At 42.2% G+C, this 22,349-nt stretch overlaps 1 protein-coding gene across 1 annotated transcript in view; it reads right to left on the bottom strand.

The window, feature by feature from the left end:
• LOC115201091 (ras-related protein Rab-26) overlaps positions 1-22,349 on the bottom strand; it is a 96,901-nt gene that overhangs the window by 68,354 nt on the left and 6,198 nt on the right. The window contains exon 2 of the mRNA XM_029764373.1: positions 21,901-22,011. Coding sequence (XP_029620233.1) covers positions 21,901-22,011 — 111 coding nt within the window. The remainder of the gene's footprint in view (positions 1-21,900; positions 22,012-22,349) is intronic.

The raw sequence follows: 22,349 nt of genomic DNA, 5'->3' as shown, positions 1-22,349 counted from the left end.
TCAGACCGATTTAGCAACTCTTGGACAGTTCTTACACCTTCTTCCTCCATGCAGTTCGTACACCTGTCTGAGGCAGCCAGTCCCTACCCCTGAGCCCTCTTCATTGGTAATAAAGGCCTAATGAAGCCTCACGTGCATTCACAGTGGGCCGTGTCCGAATACCCATACCAGCGTACTACATACTTAAACTGCATACTATGTACTCAGCATCGTGACATACTATTTAGCACGTACTGTTTGGTAAATAGTAGGTGGGGGTGGAGCCGAGTGCAGGTGGATTTTTCCACATTCAAAAGACATGCATCACATCAACCAGCCTGATAATAGGTCATTTCCAATTTGAGGAATTTCTCTAAACTCTGAATAGGAATGTAGTTATAGGCCTACTCAGGCTGGTTATAGGCAGACTATATCACATTGGACCTATACCGTAGTAGACCATATAGCCCATCTATCCTATTTAAAAAAGAACAGATCATTTGGTTCCATTTCACCATAATTGTTAGTGTAACCAAAGTGCTGTAACATATACACATTTTTGAAAATTGCCTAGCACACACACCAAAACTTTTCAAATATTCAAATCAAAATGCTACGGATAGAAAAACGTGGAGAGTCGGTTGCGTAACAAATTCAGAACAGCTGGTGTCACAAGCGTCGAAAGGGACAGACCAAGGCGCAGCGTGTTGAGTGCTCATCTTCTTTATTTTGTTTAAAGAGAACACTTAAACAAAATAAACAAATGACAGTTCCGTAAGGTAACATAGACTATATGAAAAACAACCACCCACAACCCACAGGAAAAAACAGGCTGCCTAAGTATGGCTTCCAATCAGAGACAACGAAAGACACCTGCCTCTGATTGGAAACCATACTCGGCCACACATAGAAAATGAACATAGAAAATGAAAACTAGAACAAATCCCCATGAAATAAACCAACCCCAAAACACACCGAAACAACACCCCCTGCCACGCCCTGACCATACTACAATGACAAATGACCCCTTATACTGGTCAGGACGTGACAGCTGGACAGCAACATAATAAACTAAAGCACTGATCATTGGGAACGAGATAAGATTGACTGCTAAGGCTTGATCCATAAATGAAATCATAAAATAGGTAGCCTAGCCTACAAAAATAAAAATAAATCCATATCTTCAAATCAAAAGGCCTGATTAACATGACATCAATAACGCAGCCACATCCCAGTCCCCGGGACAGACACATTCAGAAATCAAAAGATGGCTTAGTGTTTAGCTTAAAAGCTCTGACGAATGCCAAGAGGACAAGAAACACTTTTCAATGAGAAAACAGAAATCCACTTTGGGTAAAAATAAATTTAAAAAACTTCCCAAATAAGTAGCCTTGTTTTGTTGTTTGGCTACTTGAAGAGAGCTAGGGCCTATCACTCACATCCGACCTCTTCCAATGCATTGTGGGAAAGTGCGCATCGAATTCTACTAGATGAAGAACAAAAATGAGTTTAACATCCTGGCATTTAAAGCGTACTAGATTTGAGAAAATTCGCATACTATAAAACATATTTTCGCATACTCAAATGGCCTAATATTTAGGACACAAGTATGGATATTCGGACACGGCCAGTGTTTAGCCTCAGCTTATCATATACACCCAGGACAACACACTCACCTGACTCTACAAACAGAGATGGGAGATGGAGGGGGTTCATAAACAAAGTGTCCTGTCAGATAAGAGGGGAGTGTGTGTGTGTATCTGTGTAACTGGGGGCAAGACAAACAGACAGGCTCACTGGGTATGTTGTTGTTTTTAGTGCTTATGGCAACCTGCTGGTGACCAAACGCTCCTAGCGGCATCCTCAGGTGGCAAGGGGGCTTGTTTGAGACCGTTGAATGTGTGACACATCGGTGGCAGGAGGTGGCAAACATACACACGCTGTATGACTTCAGGGCAACAACATAGGGGTATAGAAATGCCACTTCTCCCGGAAGTGTCCGGGACCTGATGCCAGGCTGTGCCAGGCAGGCTGTGTCTGAGTCACATTTTATTGTGACTCAGAGGGCTTGACACACTCTTAACTGTCATGTTGCCTCACCCACACACTAGGCTGATCACTTTGAGTCACTGGGACTCACTGACTGGCCTTGTTGATGCCAATTATGACAAGTATATAAACTTCTAAAACAAAGTTTTGTTGTTTTGGCAACAAAATGGGTAAACAAACGTCTTAAACATGTCCTTCCTCCTCCGGTTCGGCCATCCTCTTCCGGTTCAACCATCCTCCCCCGGGGACATTGTACTCCCAGAGACACATCACCTGCCTTATGGCGAGCAGTGGCTTGTGACCTGATGTGCTTTTCGAAAGCTTTCCTTTGAACAGAGCATGTGCCAGGTGGTGATGTCTTTCTACTGTGCCAACCTGCATACTAACCACCCCACAAAGACCACGGCCGGAGCATTCCTGGACCCTAGGGAGGGGCGACGCACCTCACCCCACAGATCTAAGCTTTAAACGCTAGGCTCCTCATCCAGATGTCTCCTCTAAACTATTATTCCCTTTAGGATGGCTCATCCTGCCTAACAGAGATTGGTAAGGCTTAAAATGACAGCCCTCTTTCAGTCTGGTATTTACCTGGTATTTTAAGAGATTTGGACTGGAATTGGATTTAACGATCGTTATCTCTCCCTTGCTCTGACAGAGCACAAGCTGCTGCACCGAAACATAAGCTGCAAGCATCTTGGGAGAAACACGAGGAAAAGAAAAAGTTTCTTATGCAGGCGAATGTAGCTCCAGTCACAGATAACAATTGGCATCTCACCACACAGAAGGACCAGCCAGCTAGCCAAGCAACAAGGTGTAGTACACATAGAAATATAATTCAATGGATTCTATTTCTATGGTAGTACACCTAACGTGCATACAGCACATAACAGCTAGGACAAGTAGAGCCATTGTCAAGGTAACGCAGCCATAACAACAGTCTCCACTGCTTCAGGTGTGTGTGTCATCACAGCTCATTGAGTCACCACTCCCAGGCCTGTCCTATAGTCCTATATAACAGGGTTTGTTAAACTATCCCTGTATAGAATTAATGTAATGTACAGGCAAAGTGGTTCTGTAGCAGTGTTTCCCAAACTCGGTTCTGGGTGTGCTACAGGAATACATTAGCACACCTTTAAACAGGAGCAGAGCAGATCAGAAGAATAATAAATATGGAAAGGGGGAAAGTTGAATAGTAATGAATGCTTACGCAAACATAGTGAAACCTTGGTCTTGATAATCTGCAGGTTCTGGCGTTTTCCCTATTGTGATCTGGGAGTGGGTTTTACTCACACATCTCAGGCTTCCAAAGCTCCCCCACATGTGTGAAGCTTGAGAACAACTCACCTATTTTTATGTGAAATGAACATTGACAAACCCTCCGTGTGTAGAAAATGAGTAGCCTTTGTTTGAGAATGTATAATCAAGTCTAGTCTGTAGCTATGTGTCTGCTATTATGTTGTTTACAGCTCTCAACTCTCTCAAAAGAGTTGGCAAGACAACACACACAGATCTGAGACCAGGCTACAGAACAATGCATCTGCAGAATGAACAGTCCGTCCGTCTTCACACTGAGGTAACTCAGACAGACAGGCAGGCAGTTAGGCAGTCAGGCGGGCGGACGGACAGGCAGTTAGGCGGGCGGACGGACGGACGGACAGACAGACAGACTAACTGCCGTAGCAGAGGTCTAATAAAGATAAGACTGACTATAAGCCCTGGACGGACGGTCACTCCTCTGTTCCTGGATCTTTAATTGTGTACTCTCTGTTTGTCTGGCCGATAAGGGAAAAGGCCACACTGGTTTGGCGTTAGCATTAACACAAGGCTAAGCTGCCAGGCTGCACCACCAGGGAAGGAACAATTCAATACCGTGTCAAGAAAAAAGGGCATATGCAACATGAACTAGGGACATTTGGTCTCATGTTAGATTGAAAGGGAGATATTGACCAAGCAAAAACCAAGCAAAAACCAAGTGCCAACGACAACTGCGCTGAGTGTACAAAACATTAGGAACATCTGCTCTTTCTATGACAAAGACTGACTAGGTGAATCCAGGTGAAAGTTATGGTTCCAATTTCATGTCACTTGTTAAATCCATTTCAATCAGTGTAGATGAAGGAGAGGAGACAGGTTAAAGAATACTTTTTAAGCCTTGAGAAAATTGAGACATGGATTGTGTATGTGTGCCATTCAGAGGATGAATGGGCAAGACAAAATATGTATATGCCTTTGAACGGTTTATGCTAGTAGGTGCCAGGCGCACCAGTTTGAGTGTGTCAAGAACGGCAACGCTGTTGGGTTTTTCACGCTCAACAGGTTCCTGTGTGTATCAAGAATGCTCCACCACCCAAAGGTCATCCAGCCAACTTGACACAACTGTGGGAAGCATTGGTGTCAACATGGGTGTAATGTGTATGATATGTAGGAGACGTCTCCGATTGTCTGAAGCCAATCTATGTTTGACTAAACCTGTTTGATCAGGATGAAATAGTTTGGGTAAAATGTTTTCAAGATGTTTGGCTAGAACCTTGGCAATTTCATGTCACTGTTAATGAGGTAGAGAGGTCAATGACTTGAACAGAGAGTTGGGTCTTTACCTTTTTTATGTAACAGAGAAATATATATCTTCCAATGCATCACCATGCAGTTCATTGAGTGTTATAGGTTATAGGTCACCTGTACATCATATGAGGAGATTTGCAGTAGATTCAAGCCCCCAAAAGAGGGTCTCATGCTGCCTGAGGTATTTTGTACTTCAGAACGGTATAATTTTTTGTTGAAATGTTTAAATTGTAAGTTGATTGACGGTGAATCACGCAAGAGAACACCATCATCAGAACGAATGGAAACAACGTCAGCAAGACTATCATTATTGCGTAATTTACTAGCTAAGAGGGAGCTAGACCTATGACCGTCCACATAATCAGTTTGTCTGACTCTATGAATTCAAAATTCCGCTCTTAATCAGAGTAAGGAATTGAGCTCAGATTTGATTATTAATATTTCTCTCTCCTTCTCGGCAGAGACACTGTTCTGCTGTTGAAGAGTTAGTAAGGATAAAGTGGACTCAAGGTAGGGTAATTTTTATTGTTGTGAATGCTATTGCTATTGTATTGTTTCCAGTGGTGATTTTAGCATGTAAATCTTGGTGGGGCAAACCCCCCAAAAATTGGGGGGATGCATGTCAGCAAAGCCACAACACAACACAACAAGAAACAAACATTAATAGCACTATAACGGTGCCCAAAAACTGTTAGGGCCTACATAAAGCTGTCCCAACAGCAGAGTCCCAACAGAAGTCCAAACACCTTACCACTACTACACCTGGCTATCAACGGAGCCTTGTCTGGCAGCGAAACAGTTCATTCTACCTCATTTACTGCATTTAAATAAAACATACACTACCGGTCAAAGAATTTAGAAAACCTACTCATTCAAGCGTTTTTCTTTATTTGTACTATTTTCTACATTGTAGAATAATAGTGAAGACATCAAAACTATGAAATAACACATATGGAATCATGTAGTAACCAAAAAGTGTTAAACAAATGAGATTCTTCAAATAGCCACCATTTGCCTTGATGACAGCTTTGCACACTCTTGGCATTTTCTCAACCAGCTTCACGTGGAATGCTTTTCCAACAGTCTTGAAGAAGTTACCACATATGCTGAGCACTTGTGGCTGTTTTTCTTTCACTCTGCTGTCCAACTCATCCCAACCATCTCAATTGGTTTGAGGTCAGGTGATTGTGGAGGCCAGGTCATCTGATGCAGCACCCCCATCGCTCTGCTTCTTGGTCAAACCATCTCAATTTGGTTGAGGTCGGGGGATTGTGAAGGCCAGGTCATCTGATACAGCACTCCATCACTCTCCTTCTTGGTCAAATAGCCCTTACACAGCCTGGTGCTGTCCCACTAAGCCCAAACCAGATGGGATGGCTTATCGCTGCAGAATGCTGTGGTAGCCATGCTAGTTAAGTGTGCCTTGAATTAAAAAAAATCACAAACAGTGTCACCAGCAAAGCACCCCCATACCATAACACCTCCTTCATGCTTTTCGGTGGGAAATACACATGCGGAGATCATCCGCTCACCCACACCGCGTCTCACAAAGACACGGCGGTTGGAACCAAAACTTTCTCACTTGGACTCCAGACCAAAGGACACATTTCCACCAGTCTAATGTCCATTGCTCGTGTTTCTTGGCCCAAGCAAGTCTCTTCTTCTTAGAGGTGTCCTTTAGTTGTGGTTTCTTTGCAGCAATTCGACCACGAAGGCCTGATTCACACAGTCTCCTCTGAACAGTTGATGTTGAGATGTGTCTGTTACTTGAACTCTGTGAAGCATTTATTTGGCCTGCAATTTCTGAGGCTGGTAACTCTAATGAACGTATCCTCTGCAGCAGAGGTAACTCTGGGTCTTCCATTCCTGTGGTGGTCCTCATGAGAGTCAGTTTCATCATAGCGCTTGAGGGTTTTTGCGACTGCACCTGAAAAACTTTTCCGTATTAACTGACCTTCATGTCTTAAAGTAATGATGGATTGTCATTTCACTTTGCTTATTTGAGCTGTTCTTGCCATAATATGGACTTGGTCTATTACCAAATAGGGCTGTATACCACCCCTACCACCTCATACCCCTCTTCTGTATACTACCCCTACCTTGTCACAACACAACTGATTGGCTCAAACACATTAAGAAGGAAAGATATTCCACAAATTAACTTTTAAGAAGGCACACCTGTTAATTAAAATGCATTCCAGGTGACTACCTCATGAAGCTGGTTGAGAGAATGCCAAGAGTGTGCAAAGCTGTCATGAAGACTGCAAGACTGACTGAAGAATCTCAAATGTAAAATATAATTTGTTAACACTTTTTTGGTTTCTACATGATTCCATATGTGTTATTTCATAGTTTTGATGTCTTCACTATTATTCTACAATGTATAAAATAGTAAAAAATAAATAAAAACCATTGAATGAGTAGGTGTTCTAAAACTTTTGACCGGTAGTGTGGCTGACTTGCTTAAACCAATGTGGTTTCTACTGACAATTGTGACGTACAAATTATGGAATAAGGGGATGACAAGCGGATAAGATGCAATCCAAAATTTCGATTAAGAAATTCATGAGCGGGCTACGACGTAGTCAATATACCTATTTGTTCAGCACTTTGAAATGTACAGCGACATAACTCAGAACATGGGCCGTTCTTACAGTGTTCTCCCAGTACACCAAGTCAGAACCGTAGGATAAGTAAAGGGGGCATATAAGCAGACAATGAAAGGTCTTACAATATTCGATGATTACATTTCTCTAAAACAGGCTATAGGCTACATGTGCACCACCAAGTCAGAACAGTTGGCAAAATTAAGAGGGGAAAATAGACCAAATGATTAGGGTGAGGCACATGGGCTGCTAACAGCTTACTACACAACATTCACTAAGTATTACTTTCTTAGCTATAGTATACATATCTCTCTGGCATATTACATCATTTAGGCAGCAGAATACAATACATATCTGGACTCACCTTGTTGTGCTATGCTCACTTGAACAGGAAGGTGGCGCGGCTGTCCTTCGTGGGCAAATTCTGTCATCAAACTTTGTCATCAAAGTCTAGCATTCTCTGAATTTATGGTGCTTTCAAGACAAATGGGAACTCGGGAAAAAAAACAAGATAAAATCATGATGACATCAGTGATCTTCAGGTCTAGAAAGAGGCCCGAGTTCCTGACTTACAATTCCGACTTACAAAACGTATTTTCCCAATCGGAGTTCGTGTTTTCCTGAGTTCCCAGTTGTCTTGAACTCACTGAAGTCAGATTTCCCAGTTCCTGTTAACAGTTTTTTGACAGCATGGCCAATGTTGAAGTTTTATCATTTTAAGCTTGGAAAAGAGACCCTTAAAGCCAGACTTTGAACCACACAGCCACTCCACTGAATAGCAGGCTAGTGATTGCTTTGTCATGCTTGCAGTTAGCCAGTAATTCATTCCAAACCACTCATTGTTGAATTTGCGATTTCCAACTTGTTGTGTAATGTTTATGTCCAATGGCCGATGAGAACCGATACATTTTATCTATAATTTCTATTCATTATTTCTCTTCTTACGACAAGGACTAAAAAGCATTTGCCAATAGATTGTCGGCTTGATTCATGATGATGACTGCTAGCTTGCTAGCTAAGATTTTGAAAGTATGATGTTGACATGATCAGTCCAATCAAAGCTACCGTAGATATAATGTGATTTGACGTAATGTTATCTGTGGCCAATGACCTTGAGCCTTCTTGGATTGGCACTTCTAATGTAACTCTATGGCAGCACCCAAGGGGCTTGAATTTATGAGCTCTACCCTTAGATTTGCCGATGCTGTAGTGTCCCCATGAGTGACAGAACACCTAGCCAATCACGACGCAACTAGAGAACATTACCCAATCACAGCGCAACTATAGAACATTACCAACCCCTAGACTCTGTATTTTCCGCTGGCTGCCCCACCACCACAGAAAGCACTGAGCTAGGCTGAAACACCTGCATTTTGGAGCTGCCTTACTCAAGAAAACAAAAAAAGACAATTTTCATATGTGGCTTTATTAACTCAATGATTTAAAAAAAAAATTAACATTGTTTGCAAACTGATATGTGACACGTATTAATGCCATAATAACATGCAAAACAGGTGAAATATGGGGCTCTGCCTGTCACGGTTGTCGTTGGTAAAGGAGGACCAAAATGCAGCCGGTATGTGTATGCTCATCTTGACATTTAATAAATTCAAAATGAACACCAAAATAACAAAAGAACGAACGATCAACAAAACAGTCTGGCAATGCACAAGGCTAAACACAGAACAATCTCCCACAAATGACAAACACACCCTAATATATGGGACTCTCAATCAAAGGCAAATAGACAACACCTGCCTTCAACTGAGAGTCCCAACCCCAATTAACCAAACATAGAAACAGACTCACTAGACTAAACATAGAATACATGAATATCAGACAGTGCCCAACAAACCCCGGAATACTTAAATCAAATGCCCCTTCAACAAACACACCACCCCGAACCACATAAAACAAATACCCTCTGCCACGTCCTGACCAAACTACAATAACAATTAACCCTTATACTGGCCAGGACGTGACACTGCCCCACCTTCCCTGAATGACAGGTCGCCACTGATTGTTTGTAATGAACCCTTTAATGGCATCCCACAGGAATCTATTATAATTCACAGGCTCTTTGTTGAGGAGGATAAATTCATGTTAATCAGACCTGAATTGATTACAGAAATCAACATTTTTTAAGAGAGTGAGATTAAATCTCCACCTTTAGGCACGTTTTAGAGAATTGGTTACAGATCATTTGCATATGTTTTTGTGATGACCAGACATAGACATTCACTACATATTTTATTTAACCTTTATTTAACTAGGCAAGTCAGTTAAGAACAAATTCTTATTTTCAGTGACGGCCTAGGAACCGTGGGTTAACTGCCTTGTTCAGGGGCAGAACGACAGTTGGAAGCACAGAATCATCTAGAATGTCATTGTATGTAGCATTAAGAATTCCCTTCCCTGGAAATAAGGGGCCTAGCCCGAACCATGAAAAACAGCCCCAGACAATTGTTCCTCCTCCACCAAACTTTACAGTTTGGTAGCGTTCTCCTTGCATCTGTCAAACCCAGATTCATCCGTCGGACTGCAAGATTGTGAAGCGTGATTCATCACTGCAGAGAATGCGTTTCCACTGCTCCAGAGTCCAATTTTAATTTTAATTTGACCTTTATTTATTTAACTAGGCAAGTCAGTTAAGAACAAATTCTTATTTACAATGACGGCCTACCCCGGCCAAACCCTAACCTGGACGACGCTGGGTCAATTGTGCGCCGCCCTATGAGACTCCCAATCACAGCCGGTTGTGATACAGCCTGGAATCGAGCCAGGGTCTGTAGGGACGCCTCTAGCACTGAGATGCAGTGCCTTAGACCACTGCGCCACTCAGGAGCCCAATGGCAGTGAGCTTTACACCACTCCAGCCAAAGTTGGCATTGTGTATGGTGATCTTAGGTTTGTGTGCGGCTGCTCGTCCCTTGAAACCCATTTCATGAAGCTCCCGACGAACAGTTATTGTGCTAATGTTGCTTTCAGAGGCAGTTTGGAATTCTGTAGTGGGTGTTGCAAACGAGGACAGACGTTTTTTACACACTAGGCGCTTCAGCACTCGGCAGTCCCATTCTGTGAGCTTGTGTGGCCTACCACTACGCGGCTGAGCTGTTTTTGAAAGGCACTGACCTCTTCAGTAAGGCCATTCTACTGCCAATTTTTGTCTATGGAGATTGCATGGCTGTGTGCTCGATTTCATACACCTGTCAGTAGCGGGTGTGGCTGAAATAGCCGAATACACTAATTTGAAGGGGTGTCCACATACTTTGTCATATATAGTGTATGTACAATTTCTGAACTAGATGCACTAGGCTAGGTTGTACGCTTGGTCGTGCATGTGTGTGAAAGGCAAGCATGAATATACCAATATCCAAACACAGCAAAAACTAGCTTATTAGTATTATAACCTGTTTATTACAGCCATGTATTTTCTCGGCTGACATTTTTATGTCCTGAGACATGTATGAATGTGCTGCACTTATACAATATCTATTAAACCCATTTATAAACTAGGTTGTTTGAGCTCTGAATGCGGATTGGCTGAAAGTCGTGGTATACCACGGGTAAGACAAAACATTTATTTTTACTGCTGTAATTACATTGGTAACCAGTTTATAATAAAAAATAAGGCACCTCGGTGATTTGTGATATATTTAAAAAAATATATATATTATTTCACTTTTATTTAACCAGGTAGGCAAGTTGAGAACAAGTTCTCATTTACAATTGCGACCTGGCCAAGATAAAGCAAAGCAGTTCGACACATACAACAACACAGAGTTACACATGGAGTAAAACAAACATACAGTCAATAATACAGTAGAAAAATAAGTCTATATACAATGTGAGCAAATGAGGTGAGATAAGGGAGGTAAAGGCAAAAAAGGCCATGGTGGAAAAGTAAATACAATATATCAAGTAAAACACTGGAATGGTAGATTTGCAGTGGAAGAAAGTGCAAAGTAGAAATAGAAATAATTGTGTGCAGAGGTACAAAAAAATAAAATAAATAAATACAGTAGGGGAAGAGGTAGTTGTATGGGCTAAATTATAGATGGGATATGTACAGGTGCAGTGATCTGTGAGCTGCTCTGACAGCTGGTGCTTAAAGCTAGTGAGGGAGATAAGTGTTTCCAGTTTCAGGGATTTTTGTAGTTCGTTCCAGTCATTGGCAGCAGAGAACTGGAAGGAGAGACGGCCAAAGGAGAAATTGGCTTTGGGGGTGACCAAAGAGATATACCTGCTGGAGCGCGTGCTACAGGTGGGTGCTGCTATGGTGACCAGTGAGCGGAGATAAGGGGGCACTTTACCTAGCAGGGTCTTGTAGATGACCTGGAGCCAGTGGGTTTGGCGACGAGTATGAAGCGAGGGCCAGCCAACGAGAGTGTACAGGTCGCAGTGGTGGGTAGTATATGGGGCTTTGGTGACAAAACGGATGACACTGTGATAGACTGCATCCAGTTTATTGAGTAGGGTATTGGAGGCTATTTTGTAAATGACATCGCCGAAGTCGAGGATTGGTAGTATGGTCGAGGATCGGTAGTATGGTTTTACAAGGGTATGTTTGGCAGCATGAGTGAAGGATGCTTTGTTGCGAAATAGGAAGCCAATTCTATATTTAACTTTGGATTGGAGATGTTTGATGTGAGTCTGGAAGGATAGTTTACAGTCTAACCAGACACCTAGGTATTTGTAGTTGTCCACATATTGTAAGTCAGAACCGTCCAGAGTAGTGATGCTGGACGGGCGGGCAGGTGCAGGCAGCAATCGGTTGAAGAGCATGCATTTAGTTTTACTTGTATTTAAGAGCAGTTGGAGGCCACGGAAGGACAGTTGTATGGCATTGAAGCTTGTCTGGAGGGTTTTTAACACAGTGTCCAAAGAAGGGCCAGAGGTATACAGAATGGTGTCGTCTGCGTAGAGGTGGATCAGAGACTCACCAGCAGCAAGAGCGACATCATTGATGTATACAGAGAAAAGAGTTGTCCCAAGAATTGAACCCTGTGGTATCCCCATAGAGACTACCAGAGGCCCGGACAACAGGCCATCCGATTTGACGCATTGAGCTCTATCAGAGAAGTAGTTGGTGAACCAGGCGAGGCAATCATTTGAGAAACCATGGCTATTGAGTCTGCCGATGAGGATGTGGTGATTGACAGAGTCGAAAGCCTTGGCCAGGTCAATGAATACGGCAGCACAGTATTGTTTCTTATCGATGGCGGTTACGATATCGTTTAGGACCTTGAGCGTGGCTGAGGTGTACCCATGACCAGCTCTGAAACCAGATTGCATAGCGGAGAAGGTGCGGCGGGATTCGAAATGGTCGGTAATCTGTTTGTTGACTTGGCTTTCGAAGACCTTAGAAAGGCAGGGTAGGATAGATATAGGTCTGTAGCAGTTTGGGTCAAGAGTGTCCCCTCCTTTGAAGAGGGGGATGACAGCAGCTGCTTTCCAATCTTTTGGAATCTCAGACGACACGAAAGAGAGGTTGAACAGGCTAGTAATAGGGGTTGCAACAATTTCGGCAGATAATTTTAGAAAGAAAGGGTCCAGATTGTCTAGCCCGGCTGATTTGTAGGGGTCCAGATTTTGCAGCTCTTTCAGAACATCAGCTGACTGGATTTGGGAGAAGGAGAAATGGGGAAGGCTTGGGCGAGTAGCTGTGGGGGGTGCAGTGCTGTTGATCGCAGTATGGGTAAACAGGTGGAAAGCATGGCCAGCCGTAGAAAAATGCTTATTGAAAATCTCAATTATAGTGGATTTATCAGAGGTGACAGAGTTTCCTATCCTCAGTGCAGTGAGCAGCTGGGAGGAGGTGTTCTTATTCTCCATGGACTTTACAGTGTCCCAGAACTTTTTGGAGTTTGTGTTGCAGGAAGCAAATTTCTGCTTGAAAAAGCTAGCCTTAGCTTTTCTAACTGCCTGTGTATATTGGTTTCTAACTTCCCTGAAAAGTTGCGTATCACGGGGGCTATTCGATGCTAATGCAGAACACCACAGGATGTTTTTGTGTTGGTTAAGGGCAGTCAGGTCTAGAGAGAACCAAGAGCTATATCTGTTCCTGGTTCTAAATTTCTTGAATGGGGCATGCATATTTAAGATGGTGAGGAAGGCAGTTTAAAAAAATAACCAGGCATCCTCTACTGACGGGATGAGGTCAATATCCTTCCAGGATACCCGGGCCAGGTCGATTAGAAAGGCTTGCTCACTGAAATGTTTCAGGGAGCGTTTGACAGTGATGAGTGGAGGTCGTTTGACCGCTGACCCATTACGGATGCAGGCAATGAGGCAGTGATCGCTGAGATCTTGGTTGAAAACAGCAGAGGTGTATTTAGAGGGCAAGTTGGTTGTGATGATATCTATGAGGGTGCCCGTGTTTACGGCTTTGGGGTGGTACCAGGTAGGTTCATTGATCATTTGTGTGAGATTGAGGGCATCAAGCTTAGATTGTAGGATGGCTGGGGTGTTAAGCATGTCCCAGTTTAGGTCACCTAGCAGCATGAGCTCTGAAGATAGATGGGGGGCAATCAGTTCACATATGGTGTCCAGAGCACAGCTAGGGGCAGAGGGTGAGAGACTTGTTTTTAGAGAGATGGATTTTTAAAAGTAGAAGATCACATTGTTTGGGTACAGACCTGGATAGTAGGACAGAACTCTGCAGGCTATCTCTGCAGTAGATTGTAACACCGCCCCCTTTGGCCATTCTATCTTGTCTGAAAATGTTGTAGTTAGGGATGAAGATTTCAGAGTTTTTGGTGGACTTCCTAAGCCAGGATTCAGACACGGCTAGGACATCCGGGTTGGCAGAGTGTGCTAAAGCAGTGAATAAAACAAACTTAGGGAGGAGGCTTCTAATGTTAACATGCATGAAACCAAGGCTATTACGGTTACAAAAGTAATCAAAAGAGAGCGCCTGGGGAATAGGAGTGGAGCTAGGCACTGCAGGGCCTGGATTCACCTCTACATCACCAGAGGAACAGAGGAGGAGTAGGATTAGGGTACGGCTAAAAGCTATGAGAATTGGTTGTTTATGATGTCCGGAATAGAGAGTAAAAGGAGCAGGTTTCTGAGGGCGATAAAATAGCTTCAAGGTATAATGTACAGACAAAGGTATGGTAGGATGTGAGTACAGTGGAGGTAAACCTAGGCATTGAGTGATGATGAGAGAGATATTGTCTCTAGAAACATAATTGAAACCAGAAGATGTCATAGCAAGTGTGGGTGGTGGAACTGAAAGGTTGGATAAGGTATAATGAGCAGGGTTTGAGGCTCTACAGTGAAATAAGCCAATAAACACTAACCAGAACAGCAATGGACAAGGCATATTGACATTAAGGAGAGGCATGCTTAGCCGAGTGATCATAAATGTCCAAGTGAGATTCAGACAGCTAGCAGGGCCATAGGTAGCAAGCTGGCAGAAGATGGAGGGAGGTCTGTTTATATATGACCAATATACCACGGCTAATGACTGTGTCCAGGCACTCCGCGTTACCTCCTCATGCCTTATTGCTTAATTATAGCACAGGCTTCGTTAGAAAATAGCAAACACAAAATAAACAACAGCCTTGAACTACCAATAACCACCATCCTTTTCTTTAGATAACAGCCTATATGTTGAAGTCTTTGCTGACAGGACATGTTTGAGGAACTGTAATAGCCTCAATAAAAGTCACATTTTTTCTGAAAAAAACCTCTCCATGTATCATTCCAACCTCCAGGCTAGGAAAGTTTAATGTTAAAACCATGAATAAATCATTAAATGCATCTTTGAATAAATCTTTCAGTTCTACAGTATCATTAGGAGTGTGATTTCATATTTATTGAGACTTCAGTGATTCAACAGCACCCTATTCTTCAGAGAAAAGAACAAAATTAGCAATTCCTTTTCGCATCTCCATCTCCACCTCTCCTCCAAGCAGAGCAAATTAAGAGCTTGGTCTAATTGTGCACATATCACCTCAGATTGCCACATTGCAATTACCCATGTCCCTGTGTGGTCACTGGTCAGTGAGTCCTGTCACGCTACACAACACACAGAAGAGGTGTTGTGGCTCCACTGGCCTCCTCACTGACCACACCGCTCCTTTAATGATTAGCTGGTGCACTGCTGCTGCTGCTGCTGGGCTGCTGGGAGTTACAGCACTAGAGGCTAGGGGGCTGGGAGAGAGGAGAGGAGAGGAGAGGAGAGGAGAGGAGAGGAGAGGAGAGGAAAGAAGAGGAGAGGAGAGAGAGAGAGAGAGAGAGAAAGAGAGAGAGAGAGAGAGAGAGAGAGAGAAGCCATCTGCTCAGAACAGGCAGCTGAAAGAGGGCCACTCCAAACCCCACATTAGAGCTACATTGCCCTCCTCCTCTCTCTCTCTCTCTCTCTCTCTCTCTCTCTCTCTCTCTCTCTCTCCCTCTCCCTCTCTACCTCCTAATAAAGTGCATTGTTTTGCCTTTTAGCACTTTCAGCAATCGTTTTAATGCCAATCTTTCATTATCTCACCCTCTTTCTCCCATTCCTTCTTTCTCTTCACTCTCTAACATAGTGTTTGAAACACATTTCAGCCCTCAACACAAACACACATCGATCTCTCCCTCTACCTTTCCTTCCTTCAGAGGAGAAGGAAGGAAACTGAATGGTAAACTCCAGTTTAATAGCTCCCACACACGAGTAAGCACACTCCTGAGACATACCGACAACGAATGTTATGAGAAATAAACCCAGCACTCCCTCTGCCAATGAAGGGAAAGATAAATCAAATCAACCAGCCGCCCATGCCACCTTCCTCATATCCTAATGGCATCAGTGTGCTCTCTGCGCAAACACAGAATAAATATAGTGTATGAGTGTTATCATGGGCATCCACACTTGAAACTGTCTGTGAGTCATTCACTCATTATGTTTCATCAAGAAGCCAAACAAATGAAGGAGGAAGAGGAGGAGAGAATGTTAATAAACAGATATATTGAGGAGAATAGCAGGAGATTGAGTGTTTTTGTTCTCTCTGTCCCTGTGTGTGTATCATTTGCAGTGGTGTAAAGAACTTAAGTAAAAAGACTTAGTCGTTTTTGGGGGTATCTGTACTTTACTATTTATCTTTACTATTTATCTTATTTTACTTTTACTTCACTACATTCCTAAAGACAATAATGTACTTTTTACTCCATACATTTTCCCTGACACACAAAAGTACTCATTACATTTTGACAGGAAAATGGTCCAATTCACGCGCTTGTCAAGAGAACATCCCTGGTCATCCCTACTGACTCTGATCTGGCAGACCCAGTAAACACAAATGCTATGTTTGTAAATTAGTGTCTGTGTTGGAGTATGCCCCTGGCTATCCGTAAATAAAATGAAAACAAGAAAATTGTGGTGTCTGGTTTGCTTAATATATGGAATTTTAAATGATTTATACTTTTACTTTTACTTTTGTATACTTAAGTATATTTTTGCAATTACATTTACTTTTGATACTAAAGTATATTTAAAACCAAATACTTTTAGACTTTTACTCAAGTAGTATTTTACTGGGTGACTTTCACTTTGAGTCATTTTCTATTTTCTTTACTTTTACTCAAGTATGATATTTGAGTACCTTTTCCACCACTGATCCTTTGTGCTTCTGTCTCACTTTGACCTCTTTTCCACTTGTAATAAGTACTGAACTGAACTGAACTGTCCGGGCTTTAAACAGGTTCAGTTCCGTGCTGCTTCTGTACGAGTGGGCTTTAGTATGGTAGGATGTCTTAGCTATACTGAACAAAAATATAAACGCATCATGCAAAGTGTTGGTCCCATGTTTCATGAGCTGAAATAAAAGATTGCAGATATTTTCCATACGCACAAAAAGCTTATTTCTCTCAAGTTTTGTGCACAAATTTGTTTACATCCCTGTTAGTGAGCATTTCTCCTTTGCCAAGATAATCGACCCACCCGACAGGTGTGGCATATCAAGAAGGCCACTCTAAAATGTGCCGTTTTGTCACACAACTCAATGCCACAGATGTCTCAAGTTTTGAGGGAGTGTGCAATTGGCATGCTGACTGTAGGAATGTCCACCAGAGCTGTTGAATGTTAATTTCTCGACCATAAGCCTCCAATTTGTTTTAGAGAATATGGCAGTACGTCTAACCAGCCTCTCAACCTCAAACCACGCCAGTCCAGGACATCCACATCCGGCTTCTACACCTGCGGAATCATCTGAGACCAAAGACCCGGACAGCCAATGAAACTGTGGGTTTGCACAACCAAAGAATTTATGCACAAACTGTCAGAAACCGTCTCATGGAAGCTCATCTGCGTGCTTGTCATCCCATACAAGGGTCTTGACCTGACTGTAGTTCGGCGTCGTAATTGACTTCAGTGGGCAAATGCTCACCTTCGATGGCCACTGGTATGCTGGAGAAGTGTGCCCTTCATGGATGAATCCCTGTTTCAACTGTACTGGGCAGATGGCAGACAGTGTGTATGGCGTCGTGTGGGCGAGTGGTTTTCTGATGTTAACGTTGAGAACAGAGTGCCCCATGGTGGTGGTGGGGTTATGGTATGAACAGGCATAAGCTATGGACCAACAAACACAATTGCATTTTATCGATGGCAATTTGAATGCACAGAGATACTGAGACGAGATCCTGAGGCCCATTGTTGTGCCATTCACCTCATGTTTCAGCATGATAATACACAGCCCCATGTCGCAAGGATCTTTACACAATTCCTGAAAGCTGAAATTGTCCCAGTTCTTCCATGGCCTGCATACTCACCAGACATGTCACCCATTGAGCATGTTTGGGATGCTCTGGATCAACGTGTATGGCAGCGTGTTCCAGTTCCCACCAATATCCAGCAACTTCGCATAGCCATTGAAGAAGAGTGGGACAATATTCCACAGGCCACAATCAACAGCCTGATTAACTCTATGCGGAGGAGATGTGTCACGCTGCATGAGGCAAATGGTGGTCACACCAGACACTGACTGGTTTTCTGAGCCACGCCCCTACCTTTTATTTAAGGTATCTGTGACCAACAGATAAATATCTATATTCCCAGTCATGTGAAATCCATTGATTAGGGCTTCATGAATTTATTTGAATTGTCTGATTTCCTTGTAGTAAGTGTAATTTAGTCAAATCTTTGAAATTGTTGCATTTTGTGTTTATATTTTGTTCAGTGTAGTTTCAGCAAATGGAAAAACATACAAACCCCAGGGGTGGAATGGTCACCAGGGCCGTAAGCAATGGTTACCAGGGCCGTAACCAGGTTTTGAATTTTAGTAAGGTCCGTAAGGGGTAAGTCTCCCTCCCTCAGGACATTTTTTGAAAGTTGAAGCTCATTTACTGCATTTCTATACAATTACAAACATTTAAAATGCTATTTGGAGAACAGCAAAGACAAGCAAAAATGCCTCCAGCCATTATCACCTTGGCTGCTGTAGGTTCCTTCATCTCAGTCGATCTACAAACACATAGCTTATTAGCTATACAATTGTAATGTTATACCCCTGAAAGGGGGGGAAATATGATAAATTATTCACACTGATACGTAGCATCAGCTGTTCAGTCAGTTGTAATGATGAATTGCATAAAATCCTCAACTCTTTACATAGATCTCTTTTCTCAAATGACATAGTGTTCAAATTTGAATTCATAGGCATTACTAATCAACCTCCGCATAAACAGACATCAATGGAGCACACAGATGATCATATTATCAAATTCACATGAATTATTACAATATTACTAACGATTCCGTATTAATATCAGTGGTGCAGTGGTATAAAAAAAAAGGTGGCTAATGGGTAAACTAGAAACTCAATTGGGTGATCGAGATAAGACGAACAGCCACCGATATAAACGAAAAAGTATGATATTTCTTAAAACTGTTTGCATTTTGATTGCATTTTATTGTAGGCCTATTGGGAAGATAGGCCATGTGGAGATGTTAATATTGAAACATATCTTATTTTTTTAAGTTCCTAACTTGTTTCATAAGATTAGTAGTACAGATTTTCTCAGGGGACCCCATATGGGGCCCAGACCCCATGTTTGGGAACCACTGTATTAACCTCTCTCTTTGCTTGCTTCCTCTCTATCTCTCTGTCTCCTATGCTTCATCACTGAGTGCCAGATCACTGTCTGTGTGGGTAGCCTAGTCTCTGTAAAGCAAAGTTATTATGAGAATTTAGTAGTCTAGTTTTAGCTCCTACTGAGGTAGACTACATGGCTAGGCCCCTTTTTTCTCCATTTCCGCCTGAATGATGTGCCCAAAGTAAACTGCCTGTTGCTCAGGCCCTGAAGCCAGGATATGTATATAATTGGTACCATTGGAAAGGACACACTTTGAAGTTTGTAGAAATGTTAAAATAATGCAGGAGAATATAACACAATAGATATGGTAGGAGAAAACCCACCGGAATCATTTTTTTTAAGAGACCATACTTTTAGAATGGCAAGTAAAAGGTCATATTTTAAATTAGCACCCTGGATGCAATTCCTATGGCTTCCACAGGGTGTCAGCAGTCTATGTTCAAGGTTTCAGGTTTGTAACTTCAAAAACGAATACGTTTTAGTACAGGGACACAGTCTTGGAAATTCGTGTTTGCGTGCGCAATGAAGACAGTATGCACCTGCTAAAATCGGTTTCCTATTGAACATACTTCTTTCCGTAAGAAATATTATAGTTTGATTACATTTTAGGGTATCTGCGGAGTAAATAGAAATGTATTTTGATTTGTTGAAACAAAGTTTAGGGGTAGATGTTTGGATTCCTCTCCCTTGTTGAACGAGTGGATTACTCGCGCCAACTAAACTGACTTTTTGGGATATAAAGAAGGATTTTATCTAAGAAAATGACACTACATGTTATAGCTGGGACCCTTTGGATGACAAATCAGAGGAATATTTTCAAAAAGTAAGTGAATATTTAATCGTTATTTGTGAATTTATGAAACCTGTGCCAGTGGAAAAATATTTTGATGTGGGGCGCCGTCCTCAAACAATCGCATGGCATGATTTCGCTGTAATAGCTACTGTAAATTGGACAATGCAGTTCGATTAACAAGAATTTAAGCTTTCAGCTGATATAAGACACTTATATGTACCTAAATGCTTAATATCCATAATTTGTATGATTATTTATTTGAATTGCGTGCCCTCTGCTAGCAGGACCCCTATCCCTATTAACGTTAGCTTCTTACTTCATCCTTCTAGCTAAGTAATACTAGCCAGAGCCCTTCAATGTTACTGCAATAGAAGTCTCGCCGGCAGCTAGCCACCTGACTGACTGATATATCTATAAGCGACTATTTACCAATTGTGCACTCATTCTTCGAGAGTCGGTTTTTGTTTGTGTGGGGGATGTCTGTAGACATGGCAGGAGTCTTTGTCCGGCATCTCGCAAACACACTGTCAGCATCGTCTCTAGTTGCCTACTTTGTGTCGACTCCGAGCTGGGGTAGTTTGTTTCACGTGCCGCGAGAGGGCGGAGTTAGCTGTTTGAGAGAGTGATGAATGTGCTGCTAAAAATCCTGAGGACGCAGGTGAACATAACGAACAAACCACTGTTCATAATTCCACTCATTCGCAAAGAGGCAGGTGCGATTGGAGCTCTGTCAGATCAAGAATATTACGCATTCTGATCTTTGATCAACGCTGGGAGCAATAGATGTTGACCCATAATTTAGTTTCTTTATTGTGTACAAAATCTATATATGTTTTATTTTTTTATTATTAAACATTACCGAGGTCTGGATCTCGGTGTCCTCACATGTAGTTACAGCCCCAACTGGTCATCATGGGAAAAAAAGAAATCTTAGGAGGGAAAATGTATTAAATGAAAGATAAAGGACCTGAATAAACGAATGTACATGCAGTAGTAGACCCTCTGAGTAGACAACATGAGCTTGAGAGCCTTTATGCAGAAAGGATTAATGGTATTATTTACAGATCAAAGGCAGCTTGGATGGGAAAATGGGAAAAGTGTACAAGAATTCTTTCTTAAGTTGAACCAAAGGAATCATCATAAAAAAAGTGTCATCAAACTGCATTCCTTTGAAGGTCTTAATGTATTATCACCCAGCCAAACATTACAGGAGCAAGTACAATATTTTAGTCGATTTTTTTCTTTTGAGGAACCACTAACCCCGTTATCAGAACTTAACTAACATCTTCTTCCCAGTGGACATGCTCGGCATCCACATTCTAGAAATAATGAAGGATCTTGTAAAGGAGAACTTTGATTTGAATCTAGCCAATATTGATAAAACACTATCGCCGTGGAAAGGTAAAACTTTGTCTTCATATGGCAGAGTGACAATGATAAACACCTTAATTGTCTCTTAGTTGATCGATCTCTTCCTGTCACTTCCATCTTTAAGCAGTTTCAAGCCAGGATATTTTAGTTTAAATGGAATGGTAAACCAGAAAAGGTCAAAAGGAAATATATCTTTAATACGTATGACAATGGAGGGCTGAACTTAAAGAATATTGAAGCCTTGAATCAATATCTGAAATTCTATTGGATCTCGTGAAATCTTAAAAAAGGCAAACCCACTTTTCAATTCCAAAATATCCTTTTATACATTTGAAGTCTTTGCACTTTACTTGGTTCCTGCAGGATTTCTTAATGGACATATCCACATTCTTCAAATAATCAATAATGTGTATGTGTGGTGTGGTGTGTGCGTGTGTGTGTGCGAGTGTGAGTGTGGTGTCTACTCACCCTGAAGTCAATGCCCACAGTCGAAATAAAGCTACCGGCCAGGAAAGCTCCATCCTTGAAGCGAACCAGCAGGCAAGTCTTCCCTACACCTGAGTCTCCCACCAGCATCACCTGTAGAGAGACACAAATTACTTTATTTTATGTTCTCATGGTCCCTTGGAAGATTATCCACATTGTCAGGCTTATACACAGCCTGTACACCCAGAGTGAGAGAGAGCGAGTGAGCGAGAGAGAGATAGAGACAGACAGAGACAGAGAGACAACGAAAGAGAGAGACAGACAGAGAGAGACAAAGAGACAAAGAGAAAAAGAGAAAGACAGACCGAAAAACCGGCAGATACAGCTCCATCTCCTCTGAGTCCCAATGGTATTGCGCTCAGCAGTGAAGGTCAATGATCACTACACAATGTAGCTCTACTACACACAGTGAGGTGATTCATCTAAGTCTG

The sequence above is a fragment of the Salmo trutta genome, chromosome 10, assembly GCF_901001165.1.
Source record: "Salmo trutta chromosome 10, fSalTru1.1, whole genome shotgun sequence".
NCBI classification, from domain to species: Eukaryota; Metazoa; Chordata; class Actinopteri; order Salmoniformes; family Salmonidae; genus Salmo; species Salmo trutta.
Note: the sequence above shows the minus strand (reverse complement) of the source record. Positions and strands in the feature narration are given on the sequence as shown.